We start from the raw sequence: 21,849 nt of genomic DNA on the forward strand, positions 1-21,849 counted from the left end.
GTTTGTAATTTTAAGGTCATTTTATGATACTATATTTCGTTTTAAAGGGAATTACGTTATAAATTAAAATTTTAAAAACAGTATTGCCTCCCGATTTTCTGCGTCCCCGATACAAGAGTGAGACGGAAATTACGTATAACCATTTCCTCTGTGCGGAAGTAGTTTTGGGCTAGATTAATTTTATTGCAATGCCTTTCAAACAGTAATTATTGGTGGTCACGAAGATGGCGGTACCGTTAGAGAGACTCCTTGGTTTGAAGAAGGACGTGATGATGGCAGGGATACCTTCCTCGGAGGTGGTTGGCAGTTAGGACTAGCCGGGTTAGGCAGATCTAACAGATCTGGAGAGTTCTCTTAGAACTTGTTTGTAAGGTGAACATAGCTTTTTGTGGGAACGACCGTTTAGGTTTGCAGTACAAAATGATGTCTTCTCTGAAAGTCTTCTGTTTCATTCCTGGGCCCGAGTTTTCAAATGAGAACCAGTAGAATAAATGGTCTAAACTGCGACTTTTCAGTAACAGTGATTTCTGTGAATGCTACTTTTCGGTAAATGCGATTTTTAATTAGGATTCGCCACAATTTGAAGTCACAGTTCATAAATTCACAACTTGTATCCCTCTAAAATATTACTTTTATTTTAATTCAGTGTTGTTAATTGTTTTAATACTGCTAGACCTGAAGGAAATAATCAATTGAAATAAGTAACCATGAAGTTAGCTAATATGCAAGTTTCTTGAATTTAAAATACTTCGTGAGAGGGCAGGTTCTCATCAAAGTTCAGTTGAGTTATAATCGTTGGTTATCATTTATTCAGAGAAAATACAGATTGCCTTCACTATCTTGATTAGACTCCTCCCTGTATGTCTCTGAAAATTCAATAGTCCCTACTGAGAATTGTAAGACAGTAATTAATGGCGCTCGAAGATCTCTTTGTCTAGGAGCAGCTGCAGATTTCTCTGGGTCACCTGTAAATTGCTGGGAATAGTTAAGACTTCGTATATCAGCTCCGTGAACTGATCTAGTGCAATTCAGAAGCCTTGCACATATGTTCACTCTTGAAATGCACGGATTATAAAATGAAACTTGTTTAAATATCTTTTCAACACTGTGCTATATTCTTCAGGTACATTACAGTCTCTTATCTTCAGTACTTTTAACACAGTCGTCACAATAACAAAGTAAAATAAAATTACCATTAATGTCGGACTACAATGATTTACAATTCTGTTAGAGATTTGTACACATTTAGTCTCGATAGCATACCGTAACAGAGTGTGTCATCTACCTCTGATTTTTTGTTTTAAATTTAGCTCTCCAAGGAGCAAATACAGTCCAAAAAGTAAACGCATCTGTGTCGCAGGTGGAATGCAGTACATAGCTGTAGTCCACAATTTATTATGGAAAGCAAGATTTAGGGAGGGATAGTTATGGTATGCTAAAGGTGAGGGCCATATTCGAGGACAGTCAGCTCGCGTCCGCCGAGGCTATGGCACAGAGTTTAGGGCCAAATCTTGAAAACTTGAGTAGGCCCTGCAGGCTACTGAATCGTCCCATCCCCACCATCCAGAATCAACGCTCTGCACGCCAAAAGAAAAACGTGACAAATAACAACAAATCTGACACAGCCACACCTGCCGAATCTCGACATTCACCAGCCGATTCCCAACAATAACCTCAACTGCCTCCGTTCGACCCACAACCAGGTACTCATTATTAAACCAACAATTTCGTCATGAAACGAAATCTGATGAGATATATGACGACGAAGGTTTTCGGAAGGTATTATCCAGGCGTAACTCGAGACGAAATTACGCTGCATCCACGGAATCCGGTGAGAAGCCAGTAAAGTTTGATCTGAACATGCAACCTAGAATTGTTATCGTTGAAAATCTGGACCCCAAGGAAACCGCTAATTACTTTCATACAGCACTAAAACAATTCAGTCTTGAAAAATTTGTTATTGACATGAATTGAGAAGGAACATTGTCCAACTCACCACTTATCAAACTGAGTTTGAAACCAAACTAAAAAAAATAGTAATTGGCACCACTTAGAGACTGGAAGCAACTATCAAGACAATAAACTCACGCAATAAACCACAATCAATGTCGATCACGACGTCGCCAATGAAGAAGTCGAAGAAGAACTACAGATTTAGGGATACCAATTCAAAAAGGCAACGCGTATCTACTCGCGACACTCAGAACGAACCATCAAGAAATACGTGTCATCTTAGATCACAAGGAACTCATAGACAAACTTCTTTCACTCCATTTCAGCATGCGTTGTGTACTACATAAGGTTGAACGATCCAACCCACTACCTCCGTAACCCACTCAATGCAAGAAATGCAACAGTTTTCAACACACTTCCGAAAACGGTCGCAACGAGCCCAAATGTGGGAACTGTTGCGGACATCGCCCAATTTTCAACTGCAAACTAGATTCTAAATAGGGAACACCTAAATGCAGCAATTGCAATGGTACTCACGACAGATCCAAACTTCTAAGAAAGACCGAAGAAACCAATTTCCACTAAAAGAACAGAAAAGATGAAATGTATTGATAAACTAACTTACCCCGTGGAGGAGCGCTCGCAAACTGAAAACTTTCTGCGCGCATTCACCACGGAACTACTTAACCTTCTTCCGGAACGTAGATCCCTCAATACTGAAATGATAAAAACGGTTTCCAGAAAGTTCTTCCAACGTGATACGGAAATGACGTACGCCTAGAACAACATACACATCTACATCAGCAAGCCGCCAGAGTCATACGCCCAAGACTAAGCTAGTACTACACTCTATGAATTTGGTAATCTTTTCACATTCACGTCCAGAAAAGACAGTGCACTATATTCTTTGTAAACGCAAATGGTTTCTGTGCTAAAAAGAACTCCTGTAAAAACTGATTCGAGAACAAAATATTACAATATTGGAATTGCCGAAATCAAATGCTTCGGCAAAGACATAAGCCTTCTGGATTATGTATGACACAGGTTATACAAACGCAAGACAGAGAAAAATATTCATAAGGAGGGGTCGCCAACGTTTATATCAACAACTGGCCGCTATAACACTTGATTTACCAGAAAAACTGAACACCCACAAAGCTATTGTCCTAAAAAATAGTAGAAAAACATAGGAAACCGGTCTTCTTCGCAACTGTATATGTACCTGCCACTGAGGGACCAGTGGATCTCTTAGACTACTTCTCTACTCTTGGCCCAGCAATCATCTCAGGAGACTTTAATGCCAGATCTACTGCTCTAGCCGACGGACCCAACAACGAAAAAAGCGATATCCTCAGTGCAATTTCAAACGACAGTCTGATCCATCTAGAAAATAATTCACTTACTTTCATCAATCACACTGGAACCTCCACAGCTGATCACATTATTTGCACACCGCAAATTGCTAGTCACTACAGTGAAATGGAAATAAGTGATGGGATTTCCAACGACTACCTCCCCATCGTCATTGAAACAACTGCCATTATCCACGTCAAAAATGACAACCACAATAGGAAAACTGTCGTCGAATTAAAAAACCTCAAAACAGAATTTTTAAGCAAAAAGCTCAACACGATAGCATTTAATATTACAGAAGACAACTAAAACCAGCTAATCGTCTAAACGATAGAATCAGCCACTACTAGTAATGCACCAAAGAAAACCATCATAGAACACATGGACAAGGTTCCTACTCATATTCTTAACCCAATCAAAGAAAAAAAGAAAAGTAAATAGAGACAAATTAAGCGATAACATTAGGAGAGAGCTAAACCGGAATGGAACCGTCTTAACAGTCAAGTTAGATAGGAGATTCCCCAATTCAGAGAGAATAGATGGGAACGTAAGGCACAAGGAATTGACCGACGTAGTTCCAGTCTCTTCTGGAATAAATTCAAGAGAATTATAGGCAAAATCGTCACCGAAGAACCGGCTGTACAAATAGACCACGCCATCACGGTGGACGAAAGAGAGAAGGTTGAAATATTCCGCGATTTACGCAAAACATACACAATCATCCACATCACCCAAAATCAGACAACAACCACGAGGAAATTATTGCTAGGGAACTTCATTCATTGCTAAACAACAGTACCACACCAGTCGATCATTCACTGTTGAGAGAAATAACAGATTATGAGATAGACTCTGCCATACTAACCGGCAAAAATATAGATCGTGGACATTTCTACCATAGGGAATTGCTCAAACACTAAAACCTTTACACAACGCTGTGACTACTTTGAAGGACAGTAACAGGTGCAAAAAAGTAACTCTTTTGTATCGGTTATGAATAAATAGTTGCCACTATTTAAGTTCCAACCCTCGTGTAATGCCAAACGCTGTACGTAATGAAACCCAACCGCCTGTAGCCAGTCTGACGTTTCATTTTTACTGAGCACTTGGATTAATCTCGTAATGTGATATGCAGATTTTAGGTTGATAAAGTAAAAATGCATGCTTAATGTTGGTTTGATTCATATATAGGGCAGGAATGACGATTGTGGAGGTCGTTCTTTCCTATTTTGTGATGCTTCTTTCGTTAGTGTGTCTGTGTGTAGTTATTGGTCGTAGCAGCTGAGCATTGGCCAAGGGGATTTCGTTCTGACGACAAGAGAGACAGCTCTGTGGGCCCGAAACGGGTCGGAACATGGACTGTTGTGTGGTAGCGGCTGGCCGCCATGTCGTGCTGTCCTCTCAGCCGGGCAGTCGGCAAACGCTGTTTGAGGGATTAACGTTGGAGGGATTGACGTCGGAGGAATTAACGTCGCCGGTCTGTCTGACTGTGTGTGGGCACACTACGACTGCGTGGCGACCCTACCTGTGCCCAGTCACGTGGCAACTTTCACCACGCCAAAGCAGGAGAGAAGTCAGAATACGCGGCGGTAGGCAGCGGTCGGGGCTAGCAGATTGCAACGCGCCGGTGGAAACGACGAACCGGACTTGATCGCTATAAGTGCGAATCATAACGTTGGAGACGCATAGCATCGCCATTAAGGAACAACTTTGTAGCCTGCCGATGCCTTGCTAGCGCCACTTGTTAGGAACAGTCCACATAGAGTTCTGACATAGAAACCAGGCAGCATTCTGTTTGGTCGGCGCTCACAAACTTTAGGAACAGAGATTTGTCATTCGTAGGAACGCAACTTCCTGAAGCAGCGGTCTGCCACTGCTTGCTCTGGCTAATAAGAATGATACCATTGGCTACAGCTTTAACAAAAAATCTGCGTGATGGAGAGAAATGTTGGAGATGTAGACTCTCGCTGGCCGATTTGAGTCAATCCTTCAGACTGGCTTACATGTAATTTTGGCGGCATCTTGAGCGAATGTGCAGCGGCGCGCAAGTTTTAGTCTCATTCACGAGTCACATTCTAGATTCGAGATTCATCACTTAAGTTTCAATTTGTGGGATTCGACGGTAGCCATTCAAGATTCATCATTCGGATTAGAGATTCAAGCTTGGAGACTGGTAAGGGTTCCACGATTGACATGCGAGAGATGCGCAATGGCTTTCCGTAGTCCACTACCTGCTGCAGCGTCAGCTCGCCGTCTAGCTCCACATATTCCGTGTAGACTCTCACAGCAGTGAGAGTCGTCAGTAACATTGACGTGGGAATAAGCGCGTTTGTATGCTTCACATAACTAGGGACTTGAACAGATCTTGAATCGTGAGTGATACCCTGGCCGTGGCTGTGCTGTTTGGTCTTCATACATGCTTGAACCTTCACTTTTCGGAATCGCCGCAATCAACATGACAAATGTGACACCGCATTTGCTATTCAGTTCGGTATATTGCAAGTTTATACCAGAGTTTCTTCCATTCCCCCTTGAGATATCCTTTACGATCCAATATCATAAGAAAATAATCTGCACGGATTCAGATTTTGTTCTGCACCAATATACAGTTTGTGAGATAATCAGATTTGTAATTTAATGTCCTATGTAGTTTTACAGGCAGTCAAATTTTGTCAATAAATCATGATTTTAATGTATTTCACTTTAATCTCAGTGGATGTATATATTCTCCCCTCCACCCTCAATTATTAATTTAATATAAGACCCAGAGCTACGATTCATTTATCAGGGCACCCCCACCTGTTTCGTTTCCTCGTGCATACCTTATTATCATCTAAACTGTAGTGGGGAGGTCTGGATATGGAGAGGGAATATGTGTTCATGCATTCCCGTAACCCCAGTGGCGACTGGCAATAGACAATCTCACTATGATGAATGCTTAAGCAATGCGTCACTATATGCCAGACGCATAACCATCACAGGCCTAGATGAGATATTGTGGAGAGGTTTGGGATGAAATTCAGGACATCGATTGATGGCAACTTTTGAGCCGAAGAAGAGGCCAAAGAACTTAGTAGGTCCTGTCGGGACAGTCACTCATCAGATATGCTTGCGTTTCCGAGGTATGTCAATAGTGAAAGAAACTGTATCTCGACACCATACACTACCGTGTAAAGGCAAGAAGCAGCGGTTGTCAAACCCCGTCGCCAATCGGTAAAAGTCTGTACCTTGCATTTTATGTGAACATCTGCCCAGGAATAGCATTCAACGTATAGTATGTCTTAAAAACTGGCATCCAAAATAAAAGCAGACCCTTCAGAGTTTAGGCGTAGACGGCACAGATAGCGAATGAAATGTGCTGAATGAGCAGATACACTCTGTGCAGGTCACCTGAGATTTTACTCGAAAATGGCATTCAGTGGTATTTCGTGGGAAGTGAACCATCCCTGTGGCGCTCACTAGGCGGTCAACACTAACTCATTGCTTTAAAAAGACCAAAGAAGCCGCTGTGCCATTTTGGCTGCAACAACAATGAATGGCATTTTCTCACTACTTAAATGCGATCTCAGTGCGGGCTGGAGGAGAGCAACAAATTGTTCTCTTCTAGCGTCGGTCACAGTAAGGCTTCTCGAAGGAGACTAAATCTTATTGGCTACCGACCGCCGGTGAATGTTACACGTAAACACCTCAAAATTGGGCTGCCTTAAGATTTATAGGCGTCGATAAGAGAAATGCTATCCGCACTCGTCCCATGTCCCTGCCTCTTTATCCACATCTGCAAGACTTTTATCTGTATCCGAAACAGAGGATCTTAAAATTTTGTAAACACTTTTAGTCACGTCAGTTGGTACATTGGACCATACAAAAAGTACGAATCTTGTCAGCTTTCGGCTTGTTGGATATAGATAGTGTGGAGTGTAGGATTCACGTTTTTGTCATCGGGAACCCTTTGATACCTTTTTTTTTGGGAGGAGGGGGGGCAGCCAAAAAGCCATGATTTTTTGTCAGTTTTTCTGCTAAATGTATATTCAGAAAATGAAAATTCCTATGAATGAGAACTACATGTAATAGACAGAAGTACACAAAATAGTTAGCAGCTTGAACTCTTTGGTCTATACGACATCTAAAATTGGGCATCATCTTCTCCCTCGTCAGTGATGAGGCCGTCAGTTAAGGTTCCTCCTACGTCGTAATCCCCGCCACCATCCTCCTCGTTGAGGTCCGGCACTGGTGAATTCTCGCATACATGACCACAACGTTTGCCAATGGCCGACTACAGGAGTTCTGCTTTTTGAAGCTGCAGTCTCCTGTATTTCACCATTTCGTACGTTTGCAAGAAATGATTTTGTGTAACAATTATGGAGTTGTATTTTTCATTATTGTTATGGAAATCACCCCTTCTTTTGTAAGGGCACAGTCCCGAACTGATAGGTGGTTACGAAAAGAATGGTACTGGTTGGAATCTCGAAGAGACGCCAATCACGCAAGTTGGAATTGTGTTTTGCCGCAGGTTTATAGAAATGTCACTGCCAAAGATCGTTCAGTGTGTCCCTGTTAATCTTGAAATGCGCATTTGTATGGAGTGTAGCCTCGTACGGAAGTCAAATCTGGACAATAAGGAGTTCAGAAAAGAAGAGATTAGCTTTTGAAATGCGGTGCCACAGAAGAACGCTGAAGATCAAATGGGCAGATCGGGTAACTAAGAAATTACTGAATCGAAATGGGGAAGAAAGAAATATATGGCACAACTCTGAAAGGGAGCTGTGTGCAGATTATTACTACGTAAGGGAAACTATGAGTCCAGGGTACATTAGATTATTTAACATTTTTCGTAAAAATCACAATATCAGTAAGCATTCTACGAGTTATTTACTCCTCAAAGTGACATCTGAATATTGATTAACATGTCTGAAGATACATAAAAAACGCTCGTGGTACGATGGGGTTTGACGTAAGGAACACTAGCAATACGGAAAGAAAGATGTCACTTTGAATGAGTTCGGTCAAAAACTACGCTACGTGACGGGGCAAAAACAAATTATTTGATCGTATTCTGCTACTGAAATGTTGACTAAGCGTGCATCAGATGAAATTGCATCTGCTTGGCAATGGATAAGCAATTACAAATCTGCCGTCCGCTCATGAGTTTTATTAACGGAATGAACTAAGCTAAACTGCGCTTCCATAGGTTCCATGAGGCTTGACAAACTCTGCTCGGGCCTAGCTTTCTGTTTCGCGATGCCATCAAAGAATGGAGACGGCACCTGCACACATCAGAATATGCTGTCAGAGACTCGGAGTCTGTGACACTTGGGGTCGGCCTCCACGTTTGGAGACCGCCAGGGCCAAATTCTCGAATACCGTTCTTCTCAGAGACGGCCACAAGAATGTTTTCTGTCGAACAGTCCGGAGAGAGAAACGTGAAGCAGCTGTTCCCACCTACCTAAAGTTTGGTGACTGGCCAACCAGATTTTACAATCTTTGAGGGGAGAAGTTCGTTGTTTACCGAATTGTGCCACGCCAGTTTGTCAAGACAATAATTATTTTGTGAACACGCGAATGCGACCACCAGCGACGTCTCACCACACGGCCGTTGTATGAGCAGGATGGCTGCAGTCAGGTCGGCACCAGGATGACATTCTGAGGAATAGCTTTGGAATAATAGTTTCGTCCAGAGAACAAGTGTCTCGTTCTCACTCCATCTGTGAGAACTTGACTAAGGAGCGCAACTATGAAAGACAAAATGCCTCCCCACTGATTATCGCATCGGCGCCAGTCTGTCGGCCCGCTAAGGCCTGCACACAGCACCCTTCAGATTTGTAAGTGACGCCACCAGTGGGTGATGAACAAGGGATCGTGTTTCACCAAGGCGTCTTGCGTCCCAACGACGTCAACTAAGCCTGCCCGTCGGAGAAGGGTTTCCTTCCTAAGCGACCTGTGCGCCCCGATAGCTGAGTGGTCAGCGTGACGGATTGCCGTCCTACGAGCCCGGGTTCGATTCGAGGCGCGGTCGGAGATTTTCTCCGCTCACGGACTGGGTGTTGTGTTGTCTTCATCATCATTTCATCTCCATCCGGTGTGCAGGTCGCCCAATGTGGAGTCAAATATAATAAGATCTTCACCAAGGCGGCCGGACCTGCCCCGCAAGGGGCCTCCCGGCCAATGAAGCCAAATGTTCATTTCATTTCCATTTTCCTTATCGTCCTTTTGTGTATAGAGCAGAAAGTGGACCTCCCATTGGTGTACCACCTGGGCCTTTTTTTCAGTAGCGTGTGGCACAAAACACATTCTACGAGGGTAACACCAAAAGGGCTGCAGATTCCTCGACTTGCGCCATAGGGTGGTGGGGTTTCGGGTTCCGCTGGATAGGTCAGGAGTCCACTACACGCAGCAAGCAGCTAAACGGGCAGCAGGGGTTGTGTGGCGTGGACTGGGCGGTTTTGTTAGGTTAGATGGCCTCGGGCAAGTACAGAAAGGGCAGCAGCCTCAAAGGGTGGGGGGTAAAGTCAGGACATGCGGGGGCCAAGCAGCAATCGGTATTGTAATTGTAAGCTGTCGAAGCTGCATTGGTAAAGTACCAGAACTTCAAGCGCTGATAGAAAGCACCGAAGCTGAAATCGTTATAGGTACAGAAAGCTGGCTGAAGCCAGAGATAAATTCTGCCGAAATTTTTACAAAGGCACAGACGGTGTTTAGAAAGGATAGATTGCATGCAACCGGTGGTGGCGTGTTTGTCGTTGTTAGTAGTAGTTTATCCTGTAGTGAAGTAGAAGTGGATAGTTCCTGTGAATTATTATGGGTGGAGGTTACACTCAACAACCGAGCTAGGTTAATAGTTGGCTCCTTTTACCGACCTCCCGACTCAGCAGCATTAGTGGCAGAACAACTGAGAGAAAATTTGGAATACATTTCACATAAATTTTCTCAGCATGTTATAGCCTTAGGTGGAGATTTCAGTTTACGAGATATAGACCGGGACACTCACATGTTTAGGACGGGTGGTAGGGACAGAGCATCGAGTGACATTATACTGAGTGCACTATCCGAAAATTACCTCGAGCAATTAAACAGAGAACCGACTCGTGGAGATAACATCTTGGACCTACTGATAACAAACAGACCCGAACTTTTCGACTCTGTAAGTGCAGAACACGGAATCAGTGATCATAAGGCCGTTGCAGCATCCCTGAATACGGAAGTTAATAGGAATATAAAAAAAAGGGAGGAAGGTTTATCTGTTTAGCAAGAGTAATAGAAGGCAGATTTCAGACTACCTAACAGGTCAAAACGAAAATTTCTGTTCCGACACTGACAATGTTGAGTGTTTATGGAAAAAGTTCAAGGCAATCGTAAAATGCGTTTTAGACAGGTACGTGCCGAGTAAAATTGTGAGGGACGGGAAAAACCCACCGTGGTTCAACAACAAAGTTAGGAAACTACTGCGAAAGCAAAGAGAGCTTCACTCTAAGTGTAAACGCAGCCAAAACCTCTCAGACAAACAGAAGCTAAACGATGTCAAAGTTAGCGTAAGGAGGGCTATGCGTGAAGCGTTCAGTGAATTCGAAAATAAAATTCTATGTACCGACTTGACAGAAAATCCTAGGAAGTTCTGGTCTTACGTTAAATCAGTAAGTGGCTCGAAACAGCATATCCAGACACTCCGGGATGATGATGGCATTGAAACAGAGGATGACACGCGTAAAACTGAAACACTAAACACCTTTTTCCAAAGCTGTTTCGCAGAGGAAGACCGCACTGCAGTTCCTTCTCTAAATCCTCGCACAAACGAAAAGATGGCTGACATCGAAATAAGTGTCCAAGGAATAGAAAAGCAACTGGAATCACTCAACAGAGGAAAGTCCACTGGACCTGACGGGATATCAATTCGATTCTACACAGAGTACGCGAAAGAACTTGCCCCCCTTCTAACAGCTGCGTACCGCAAGTCTCTAGAGGAACAGAAGGCTCCAAATGAATGTAAAAGAGCACAGGTAGTCCCAGTCTTCAAGAAGGGTCGTCGAGCAGATGCGCAAAACTATAGACCTACATCACTGACGTCGATCTGTTGTAGAATTTTAGAACATGTTTTTTGCTCGCGTATCATGTCGTTTTTGGAAACCCAGAATCTACTCTGTAGGAATCAACATGGATTCGGGAAACAGCGATCGTGTGAGACCCAGCTCGCTTAATTTGTTCATGAGACCCAGAAAATATTAGATACAGGCTGCCAGGTAGATGCTATTTTCCTTGACTTCTGGAAGGCGTTCGATACATTTCCGCACTGTCGCCTGATAAACAAAGTAAGAGCCTACGGAATATCAGACCAGCTGTGTGGCTGGATTGAAGAGTTTTTAGCAAACGGAACACAGCATGTTGTTCTCATTGGAGAGACGTCTAAAGACGTTAAAGTAACCTCTGGCGTGCCACAGGAGAGTGTTATGGGACCATTGCTTTTCACAATATATATATATGACCTAGTAGATAGTGTCGGAAGTTCCATGCGGCTTTTCGCGGATGATGCTGTAGTACACAGAGAAGTTGCAGCATTAGAAAATTGTAGCGAAATGCAGGAAGATCTGCAGCGGATAGGCACTTCGTGCAGGGAGTGGCAACTGACCCTTAACATAGACAAATGTAATGTATTTCAAATACGGAGAAAGAAGGATCCTTTATTGTATGATTATATGATAGCGGAACGAACACTCGTAGCAGTTACTTCTGTAAAATATCTGGGAGTATGCGTGCGGAACGATTTGAAGTGGAATGATCATATGAAATTAATTGTTGGTAAGGCGGGTACCAGGTTGAGATTCATTGGGAGAGTCCTTAGAAAATGTAGTCCATCTACAAAGGAGGTGGCTTACGAAACACTCGTTCGACCTATACTTGAGTATTGCTCATCAGTGTGGGATCCGTGCCAGATCGGGTTGACGGAGGAGATAGAGAAGATCCAAAGAAGAGCGGCGCGTTTCGTCACAGGGTTATTTGGTAACCGTGATAGCGTTACGGAGACGTTTAGCAAACTCAAGTGGCAGACTCTGCAAGAGAGGGGCTCTGCATCGCGGTGTAGCTTGCTCGCCAAGTTTCGAGAGGGTGCGTTTCTGGATGAGGTATCGAATATATTGCTTCCCCCTACTTATACCTCCCGAGGAGATCACGAATGTAAAATTAGAGAGATTCGAGCGCGCACGGCAGTCGTTCTTCCCGCGAACCATACGCGACTGGAACTGAAAAGGGAGGTAATGACAGTGACACGTAAAGTGCCCTCCGCCACACACCGTTGGGTGGCTTGCGGAGTATAAATGTAGATGTAGATGTAAAAGTAAGGTCTCGTGTTTTTTTATACGTACAGAACTCTGTTCCTGTGGCAGTTGGTCACACTGTTATGAAGCGTACTTCACGCGCTGTGTGTAAACATGTGCACGCCGCGCTGAAGCGCTCAGTCTTGGCTTGGCAGCCGTTGAGAATAGAGCTCCTGTTGGATGTTACCGCGAAGTGCGAATTGCGCGCAGTTATTCGGTTTTTAATCGCAAAGGGCACTGCGCCGATTGAAATCCATCGCCAAGTGACGGATGTGTATGGTGAGTCGTGCATGGATGTCAAAAATGTTCGTAAGCGGTGTAGAGAGTTTGCAGCCGGTCGGACCGAAATTAACGACGAGCAAAGGAGCGGGAGACCGTCAGTTTTTGAGGAGACAGTGTTGAAGGTTGATCAAAGCATGCGTGAAGATGGAGGATCACCCTGGATGATCTCTGCACGTTGGTTCCTGAAGTTTCCCGAAGCACCGCTCACATAATTTTAACGGAAACATTGAACTATCGGAACGTGTGCGCAAGATGGTTGCCAAGGATGCTGACTGAGGACCACATGCGGCAACGAGTTGATGCTTCCCGTGCATTTCTTCACCGCCTTGCAGCCGAATAGGACAACTTTCTGGACTCAATTGTCACGGGTCACGAAACCTGGGCATACCACTTTACACCTGAGACCAAGCAACAATCAGGCCAGTGGCGGCATCCTTCTTCGCAGCATGGCGGCGAGCTGGTATGACATGGGCATACAGAAACTGTCACATCGTCTACAAAAATTCATCGACAGAAATGGTCATTATGTTGAAAAATAGCTAAATGTTCAAGCTGTAAACTGATATAAACCATTGTAGAAATAAACAGGTCTATGTACTTATAAAAAATAGAAGACCTTACTTTTGGGATTACCCTCGTAGAATACGTACATACGAAGATTTAGGAGGGGAAAAAGCTTCTTTTCTTCATGATTAATTTAAATTGATTCGCCGTTGCCTCACAACCGTGGTCAGAGCACGGATAAGGTATTATTGACTGAGCTTTTGCAATTGTTTATGTCATTTATGATGACCGTTTTCATCCTTTGCCTATTACGGTGGCGTAAGGAGCGTAATGTGAAACCAGTCAGTCGGTTAGTTGACATACTCTAATTGAAAGACTTGTTTCAACTTAACTAAGTGAAGGGATCGGTTGGCAGCACACGTCCTTAAGCCCTCCTCAAACTGGTCTAGGGAGCTGACGTCGATGTGGATGCGGATTCTAAAATGAATTGCACGAGACATATTATCCGCGCCATATGTGACGTGCGGGTTAACGTGAAGGTAGAAGTACGAGGGAAGGTAGGTTACCGGATCGTGGCCACGCAGTTACTTCCTTCATAGATCTGCAACGGAAGAGCCACTACATGATTCCTCGTGGTATCTATATCATTACGTCACAAGAAGCAACTACAGAGTGTTTCACAAAGTTGTACTGACCCTCCGCAGGGTATCCTATGAATCACTGACGACGCAGTGCACAGACATGCCCGATGGTGTTTATTTTCCACAAAGAACGTTAACACTTCACGGATTACAGAGATGAAGTTCTATTAATACTGAAGAATCTATGTAAGCCGCGCGGTGTAGCTGTGCAGTTTGAGGCGCCTTGCCACAGTTCGCGCGACTCCCGCCATCGGAGGTTCGAGTCCTCCCTCGGGCATGGGTGCGTGTGTTGTCCTTATCGTAAGTTAGTTTAAGTTAGATTAAGTAGTGTGTAGCCTAGAGATCGATGATCTCAGCAGTTTGGTCTCATAGGAACTTACCACAAATTTCCAAATTTCCATTCTACGTAAATCTCTCCTTTCTGTTCTACACTGCTAGAAGGGAAACTGATTCTTAGTCATCCTGTACGGCAGTTGTAGCGTTCTTCCGGGAAAGGCGACTTCCTCCACCACTTGCTTTTCAGTTCACGGGTAGAATGTATCTCCCTAGCATTTCCTGTCAGATTTTCTTACGTAAGTAGACAAAGTAACTTCTCTGAGCTCATGTTATACAGTGGAACTATTTTCAAGTAGCTATTTGCGGTTGTTAAGTGTGCTTTCATATAATATATCTTGCTATAGACAGTGGCGGAGAAGCGCTTAAGTCCGGCACCGCGCGACTGCTACGGTCGCAGGTTCGAATCCTGCCTTGGGCATGGATGTGTTTGATGTTCTTAGGTTAGTTAGGTTTAAGTAGTTTTAAGTTCTAGAGGACTGATGACCTCAGATTTTAAGTCCCATAGTGCTCAGAGCCATTTGAACCATTTTTTTTGAAGCGATTAACCTGTAAGTGTGGTGATGGCAGTAAGCAATGGTGAGGAAGGGATTTGACTATTAAAGGTGGCACCTTGCTGCTGTTTGTCATTGACAGCGTTTGTAAACCTTGTATCCATGCTGTAGTCACTTGGTGGTGAATTAATGAATTACGAGAAAGTTACTGCCTTTCTCTCACTACTAATTATGTTACTAGTAGACTGCATAAAGTTCTTTCATTCAGGAATTGCTGGCGCTTGTAGCCACTTATTACACATCCACAGTATATCTTGTAAGCTGGGTGTCATTGTGTCTTATGGAAGGGGACTAATCTTGTTTAAGTCTAGAACAGTAATCTGCTGTAATGCATTGCTTGACTTATAGTGAAATAATTCAAGTTTCGTAACACCTGTTGCAGAGGATGACAGTTTAGCCCTGTGGGCGTCATCAGATGGTGGGGAACTGATGCATTCGATTACCCTCACGCTGTGAAAAGTATTCCAGCTAGTGATAGTGGAGCCAGTGAAATCGACATTGTCGAATTCATGTCGACAGCATGTTATCCCTGGGATAGGCCCTTCAGTGTGGCAGAAAACTGACAGCTCGAGCTGTTGAAATTTTTACATAATAGCTGACTTAACAACTGCAAATAAGAGCTCATCTAATTAACTGAAAATAACTCCACTATATAAACACGAGCTTGATAAAGTTATTTTGTCTATTCGCACGAGAAAACTGGACAGGAAATGCTGTGGGAGTACAGTCTGTTTGTAAACTGAAAAGCGAGCAACATTTGTGGTGAGGAAAGCCGCCTTTCCTGGGAGAATGCTGCAGCTGCTGTACAGGATAACTAAGAATCAATTTCCTCTCTAGCAATGTAGAGCAGTGTGCAGAGATTTACGTAGATTCTGTCCATATATATTTCCCGCCTTAGTATTATTAGCAGCTCATATCTTTACTCCATGTATCGTTAACACGTGCCTCCCCCTCTCCATCGGGCATGTCTGCACACAGCATCGCCAGTGATTTATAAGGCAGGCTACGGAGAGTCGGTAAAAATTTGTGGAACATACTGTAGTTGCTTTTTGTGACTCAGTGGGGTAGACAGAATGGGGGATCACCCTATTTAATGCAGTTTATTTTTATACTGGGAAACAATTACGTCAGAAGCCGCAGATTTCAAGAAAAACACGAAAAGTGATCATTAAGTTGCACAGGTCAGACCAATATTCAAGAAAGATAGTAGGAGTAATCCACTAAATTACAGGCCCATATCATTAACGTCAATATGCAGCAGGGTTCTGGAACATATATTGTGTTCAAACATTATGAATTACTTCGAAGAAAACTGTCTATTGACACACAGTCAACATGGGTTTAGCATCGTTCCTGTGAAACACAACTAGCTCTTTATTCACATGAAGTGTTGAGTGCTGTTGACAAGGAATTTCAATCGATTCCGTATTTATGGATTTCCGAAAGGCTTTTGACACTGCACCACACAAGCGGCTTGTAGTAAAATTGCGTGATTATTGGAATATCGTCTCAATTATGTTACTGGATTTGTGATTTCCTGTCAGAGAGGTCACAGTTCGTAGTAATTGACGGAAAGTCACCGAGTAAAACAGAAGTGATTTCTGGCGTTCCCCAAAGTAGTGTTATAGGTCCTTTGCTGTTCCTTGTCTATATAACCGATTTGGGAGACAATCTGAGCAGCCGTCTTCGGTTGTTTGCAGATGACGCTCTCGTTTATCGACTAATAAAATCATCAGAAAATCAAAACAAATTGCAAAACGATTTAGGAAAGATATCTGAATGGTGTGAAAATTGGCAGTTGACCCTAAATGACGAAAAGTGTGAGGTCATCCACATGAGTGCTTAAAGGAATTCGTTAAACTTCGGTTACACGATAAATCGGTCTAATCTAAAAGCCGTAAATTCAACTAAATAACTAGGTATTTCAATTATGAACAAGTTAAACTGGAAGGAACACATAGGAAATGTTGTGGGGAAGTCTAACCAAAGACTGCGTTTTATTGGCAGGACACTTAGAAAATGTAACAGATCTACTAAGGAGACTGCCTACACTACGCTTGTCCGTCCTCTTTTAGAATACTGTTGCGCGGTGTGGTATCCTTACCAGATAGGACGGAAGGAGTACATCGAAAAAGTTCAAAGAAGGGTAGCACGTTTTGTGTTATCGCGAAATGTGGGAGAGAGTGTCACAGAAATGATACAGGATTTGGGCTGGACATCATTAAAAGAAAGGCGTTTTTCGTTGCGACGGAATCCTCTCACGAAATTCCAATCACCAACTTTCTCCTCTGAATGTGAAAATATTTTGTTGAGACCGATCTACGTAGGGAAAAGCCCGCCCGGTTGGCCGTGCGGTCTAACGCACGGCTTTCCGGGCGGGAAGGAGCGCCTGGTCCCCGGTACGGATACGCCAGGCGGATTTGTGTCGAGGTCCGGTGAACCGGCCAGTCTCTGGATGGTTTTTAGGCGGTTTTCCATCTGCCTCGGCGAATGCGGGCTGGTTCCCCTTATTCCGCCTCAGCTACACTATGTAGGCGATTGCTGCGCAAACAAGTTCTCCACGTACCCGTACACCACCATTACTCTACCACGCAAACGTAGGGGTAACACTCGTCTGGTGTGAGACGTTCCCTGGGGGGTCCACCGGGGGCCGAACCGCACAATAACCCTGGGTTCGGTTTGGGGCGACGGAGGGGTGAAGTAGACTGCGGTAGTCGTCGTGGGGTTGCGGACCACTGCGGCTGCGGCGGGGACGGAGCCTCTCCGTCGTTACTAGGTCCCCGGTTAACATACAATACAATACAATACATAGGGAGAAACAATCACCACGATAAAATAAGGGAAATCAGAGCCCTCGTTCGGAAAGATATAGGCGTTCGTTCTTTTTGCGCGCTATACGAGATTGGAATAATAGAGAATTGTGGAGGTGGTTCGATGAACCCTCTGCCTGGCACTTAATGTGATTTGCGGAGTAACCATGTAGTTGTAGATGTAGATGTAGATGTAGTTAAACGCTCTCCCCCCCCCCCCCCCCCAATACCCCCACGCTGAAATTCCACCATATGCGGATTTTTAGTATGTTGTTCGTGACACTCCTCAATACCAACGTACAAAACTTTGTGGCTACTCGATTTTCTCCCCTGTTCGACATTTTCTGGTCGTCGTTGACTGACCTAAAAGCAGAAATTACTGCAGAGATATCCGAGGATATCTCCATTTGTACGGATTTCTAACTACAGACCCTCAGTGGGTGGCCTGCAGCAGGCGTATATCTTATCCGTTAACTGGCTAGCGTACTCACCTCTGCCTTGGGCTCGGCGTTGAGGTCGGCGATGCAGCTGACGCTGAAGGGCGCGCGGTGCGTGAGTCCGGGCGCGCCGGCGCGCTCCAGCGTCGCCTCGCACAGGTAGCGCACGAAGCCGAAGCGGCCGTGGAAGGAGGCGGGCAGCTTGGTGGGCAGCGCCACGCGGAACGGGAACTGGTGCGAGCCCGCCCACAGCCGCTCGCGCCGACCTGCGGGCATACCCGCGCTGACAGGCGCCGCCGCTAGCGCAGGTACAGCGCACTGCGGGCTAGTGTGGCACGCAGGCGTCAACTTGTAGCGTGTAGCGATCAATGGGAAACTAAACGGCTCGCTATTAAAATTGCAACAGCACGAATAATAGCAGATGACGGAACTTTACTTATTGGCGTACACAGTAGAGGCGGAGGATTGTATAATTCAATTTGTGGATGTTTTTGGTGTACAAGGTGCGAAATTTAGTATACGTAGTTGCCACTTTTGGCAGCAATAATACTGTACCGCGGTTGGTAATTGATTCGAGCCGAGCTTGTATGACAGATACGGGTTTGACAGTCCAGGCTGCTTCAAGTCTTTGCCACAGGTCATCAATTATTGTAGTGGCTGGCGAGTGGTTGAGTGCCAGTACCTCGACAATCGAAGACCAAATTTTTCAGCTGGTATCCAATCTGAAGATTGTGCCGGTCAGAGCAAAAGTGGAACGTATGTGTATCGAATTAAGTCAGGATGCGGTCTTGCGACATCTTGTTGAAAGATAACGTTACAGAAACGTCAAAGATAGGGCTAATTCATCACCTGTAAACTGTCTGATATATAATGGCTGCTGTCAAAATTACCAGGGATGCGATCCAGAGGTGATTGTTGTGACGGTCCGCTTATAGTGCGACCGTCCTGATTCTTCATTTATGGATTAACCACGCGAATTAACGTATCGATTTTTTATGAATATAAATGACTGCTGAGGGAACAATGGCCGGACAGTGTAAGGTGGAGAGGTCGGATATGCTAAGCAATGTCAATTACTATTACAGGAAAGCTATTTTAACTGATGAAACGACGTTACTTGTGGCTCGATGGAATGAGCAGCCGGCCACTACCAGCAGGCAGCTGAAGGAACAGCTCTAGCGAGGCGTGCGGCAAAGAACAGCCGGATACAGTTTGAACAGTGAAATACAGTATTCAGTGTAAGGTTTTCATGTAAAGTCCTAATCTGCATGTTCGGTTGTAAAGATACATGCGCCGAGAATATTTTGAATTACACTTAAGTTACTGGATTGTTGCTCATGTCTGATTCTCAATGCTAGTGATTTTAATCGCTGTCAGTGCGATTTTTTTCATGTTAGGTTCAATTTTGTTTTCGCTCAATAAGTGACACACTATGAGGTTCGGGGTAATGTTTTTTAGTGCTTTCTTTTCGTAACTTTCTCTTGTGCTTAAGAGACCAACAAGTCATTTGTACAGAGTAGTTTTTTTGGTCAGCGGTTTATTTCCCTCGGGTCTGTTGTGCGAAACAAATTGGAAAGCCAAAGAGGCTGCTGTGCTTGATTATATTATTTTCTACTTATAGCGTCCCCAGTGCTATATTACGAAAAGACTTAAAAAACAGTATTTATAAAGAAGAGACATTTAAAAATTGAATAATATATTTTTATCATGTAGCCGTAAAATAATAATTTCTCTGGGTAGGTTTCGAGTGCAAGGAAATGTAACAAAATGATCTAAAGAGATGACAAGATACGCTCTTTTGTTAAATTTTTAATCGTCTTCACTTCCTCTCTTGTCTTGATTGTATATAGACGGACATCTTGCGTGTGCTGGCAAATGTAAGCATATTTGTATGAGTTAAGCATATAATATATTCATTTAATTTTATTGTGCACTTTTAATTTGTAAGAGGTGATCCCGATTTCATGTCCGCCTTCCTTGAATTAACCTGCATTCAAGTAATTTACAGTTCAACAATCGCAGCGGCCGATGCAGCCAACGACGCCATTACGTGGCGATATTAACTTATGAAAAATTAGCGGAAGCGAAATACTCGCCCGCTATTAACATAATATTAATTTTTCTCCACAGCCGCACGAAGTTGCAGAAATACGTAACTTTAAGACTCTTATTTTCAGTACCATAGCCGAGAGCCAGAGCCAGGACTCCGACTACAATACAATGGTTAACGGAGGTAAGAAAAATACTCTCACGCGTGTGTGGGCCGCAATTGTAATTAATAACTAAAGATTTCTTGCTTTAAAGTGAACTGACTAGCCGAGAAAATTAATATGAAAAGTTTATTACATTGTTCAACTTATATGCTCATGTTTTAAAAGAGCCCGCATCTCGTGGTCGTGCGGTAGCGTTCTCGCTTCCCACGCCCGGGTTCCCGGGTTCGATTACCGGCGGGGTCAGGGATTTTCTCTGCCTCGTGATGGCTGGGTGTTGTGTGCTGTCCTTAGATTAGTTAGGTTTAAGTAGTTCTAAGTTCTAGGGGACTGATGACTATCGATGTTAAGTCCCATAGTGCTCAGAGCCATTTTTTTAAAAAGATTCAGCGAGTCTAACATTCATTAACGTAACAAATAATTTGAGATTAATATTGTTAAAAATGAGAACTTCACGAAAGCATTTAACCGTGAATCAAAATTGAATGAAATATCATTTTTATTAAGGCCACCACGTAAGTCGGCAACAATCAAAAAATAATAATAACAATAATAATATATTAAATTACTACGGCCGACGGACGCGAGATACTGTAGGGCTATTTTGGCGTAATTTTCACCTTCAGGTTGAACATAGATGACTCAACTGTTGATACTGCTGTGACGAAACGTCATTGTGGAATAAACTTTCATAATTCGACAGTTACAAAAATAACAGCTCCAACAAAATTTTGACATCAAAGAACAAACTTATACAACAGTGTGACAGAAAATGAGCTATCGATGTTATTTGGATGTCAAGACGACCTGATATAACCTAAAGATGGCAATCACACCGAAAGAAGCCTATAGTAATACATAGCAGTGTCTTTTGTCCTTATATGACATATACGACGCAGCGGGTCCAGATGAATAGAAATGGAAAGTGATTCTATGTCTGACAGGATGTCAGCCGGACGCCGCCGCCTAGGTATGCACCTGGGTCATGTATAGTCGTTTTCAGGCGCTGCGTGGGCGGCAGACAAAGGGCTCTAGAGGCTACTTGTGATCTTTATTCCATGCGGAATGTCCCGCACTGGCAGTTCAGACCTTCTCAGAGACGCAAGAGCGAAAAATACTGAGGGGCAGAGATAGGTCATTAACTTAAGCTTCAGTCGCGGAAGCCGAACGTACAGGCGCCAGCTAATGCTTGTTTTGGAGTCTGATGCGTCACCGAGAAATGCAAGTGGCAGGGCTTTCAGGGCCCGATAGCATCTTCGCAAGACTCGGGCGATCAGATGAGCAACGGAAAATAACCTGCTTAGTGTTTGTCTAAATTTGGGGGCGCCTTCTGTCTTAGGTGGGAGCGAATCCGATTGACTCTTCCCCCTTCGACACGCCGATGGGAACTTACATTTTACTGCAAATTGTTCTGAAGTTGTGTCTTGCGTGTGCCCAGCAATTGGACGAGCGCGAAGCTAGGAAATGCTG

The 21,849-nt window shown here is 43.9% G+C and overlaps 1 protein-coding gene across 1 annotated transcript in view; it reads right to left on the reverse strand.

Moving 5' to 3' along the window:
• Positions 1-21,849, reverse strand: part of LOC124805726 (arrestin domain-containing protein 17-like) — a 381,347-nt gene that overhangs the window by 76,408 nt on the left and 283,090 nt on the right. Inside the window, exon 6 of the mRNA XM_047266296.1 lies at positions 18,224-18,435. Coding sequence (XP_047122252.1) covers positions 18,224-18,435 — 212 coding nt within the window. The remainder of the gene's footprint in view (positions 1-18,223; positions 18,436-21,849) is intronic.

The sequence above is a fragment of the Schistocerca piceifrons genome, chromosome 7, assembly GCF_021461385.2.
Source record: "Schistocerca piceifrons isolate TAMUIC-IGC-003096 chromosome 7, iqSchPice1.1, whole genome shotgun sequence".
Lineage (NCBI taxonomy): Eukaryota > Metazoa > Arthropoda > Insecta > Orthoptera > Acrididae > Schistocerca > Schistocerca piceifrons.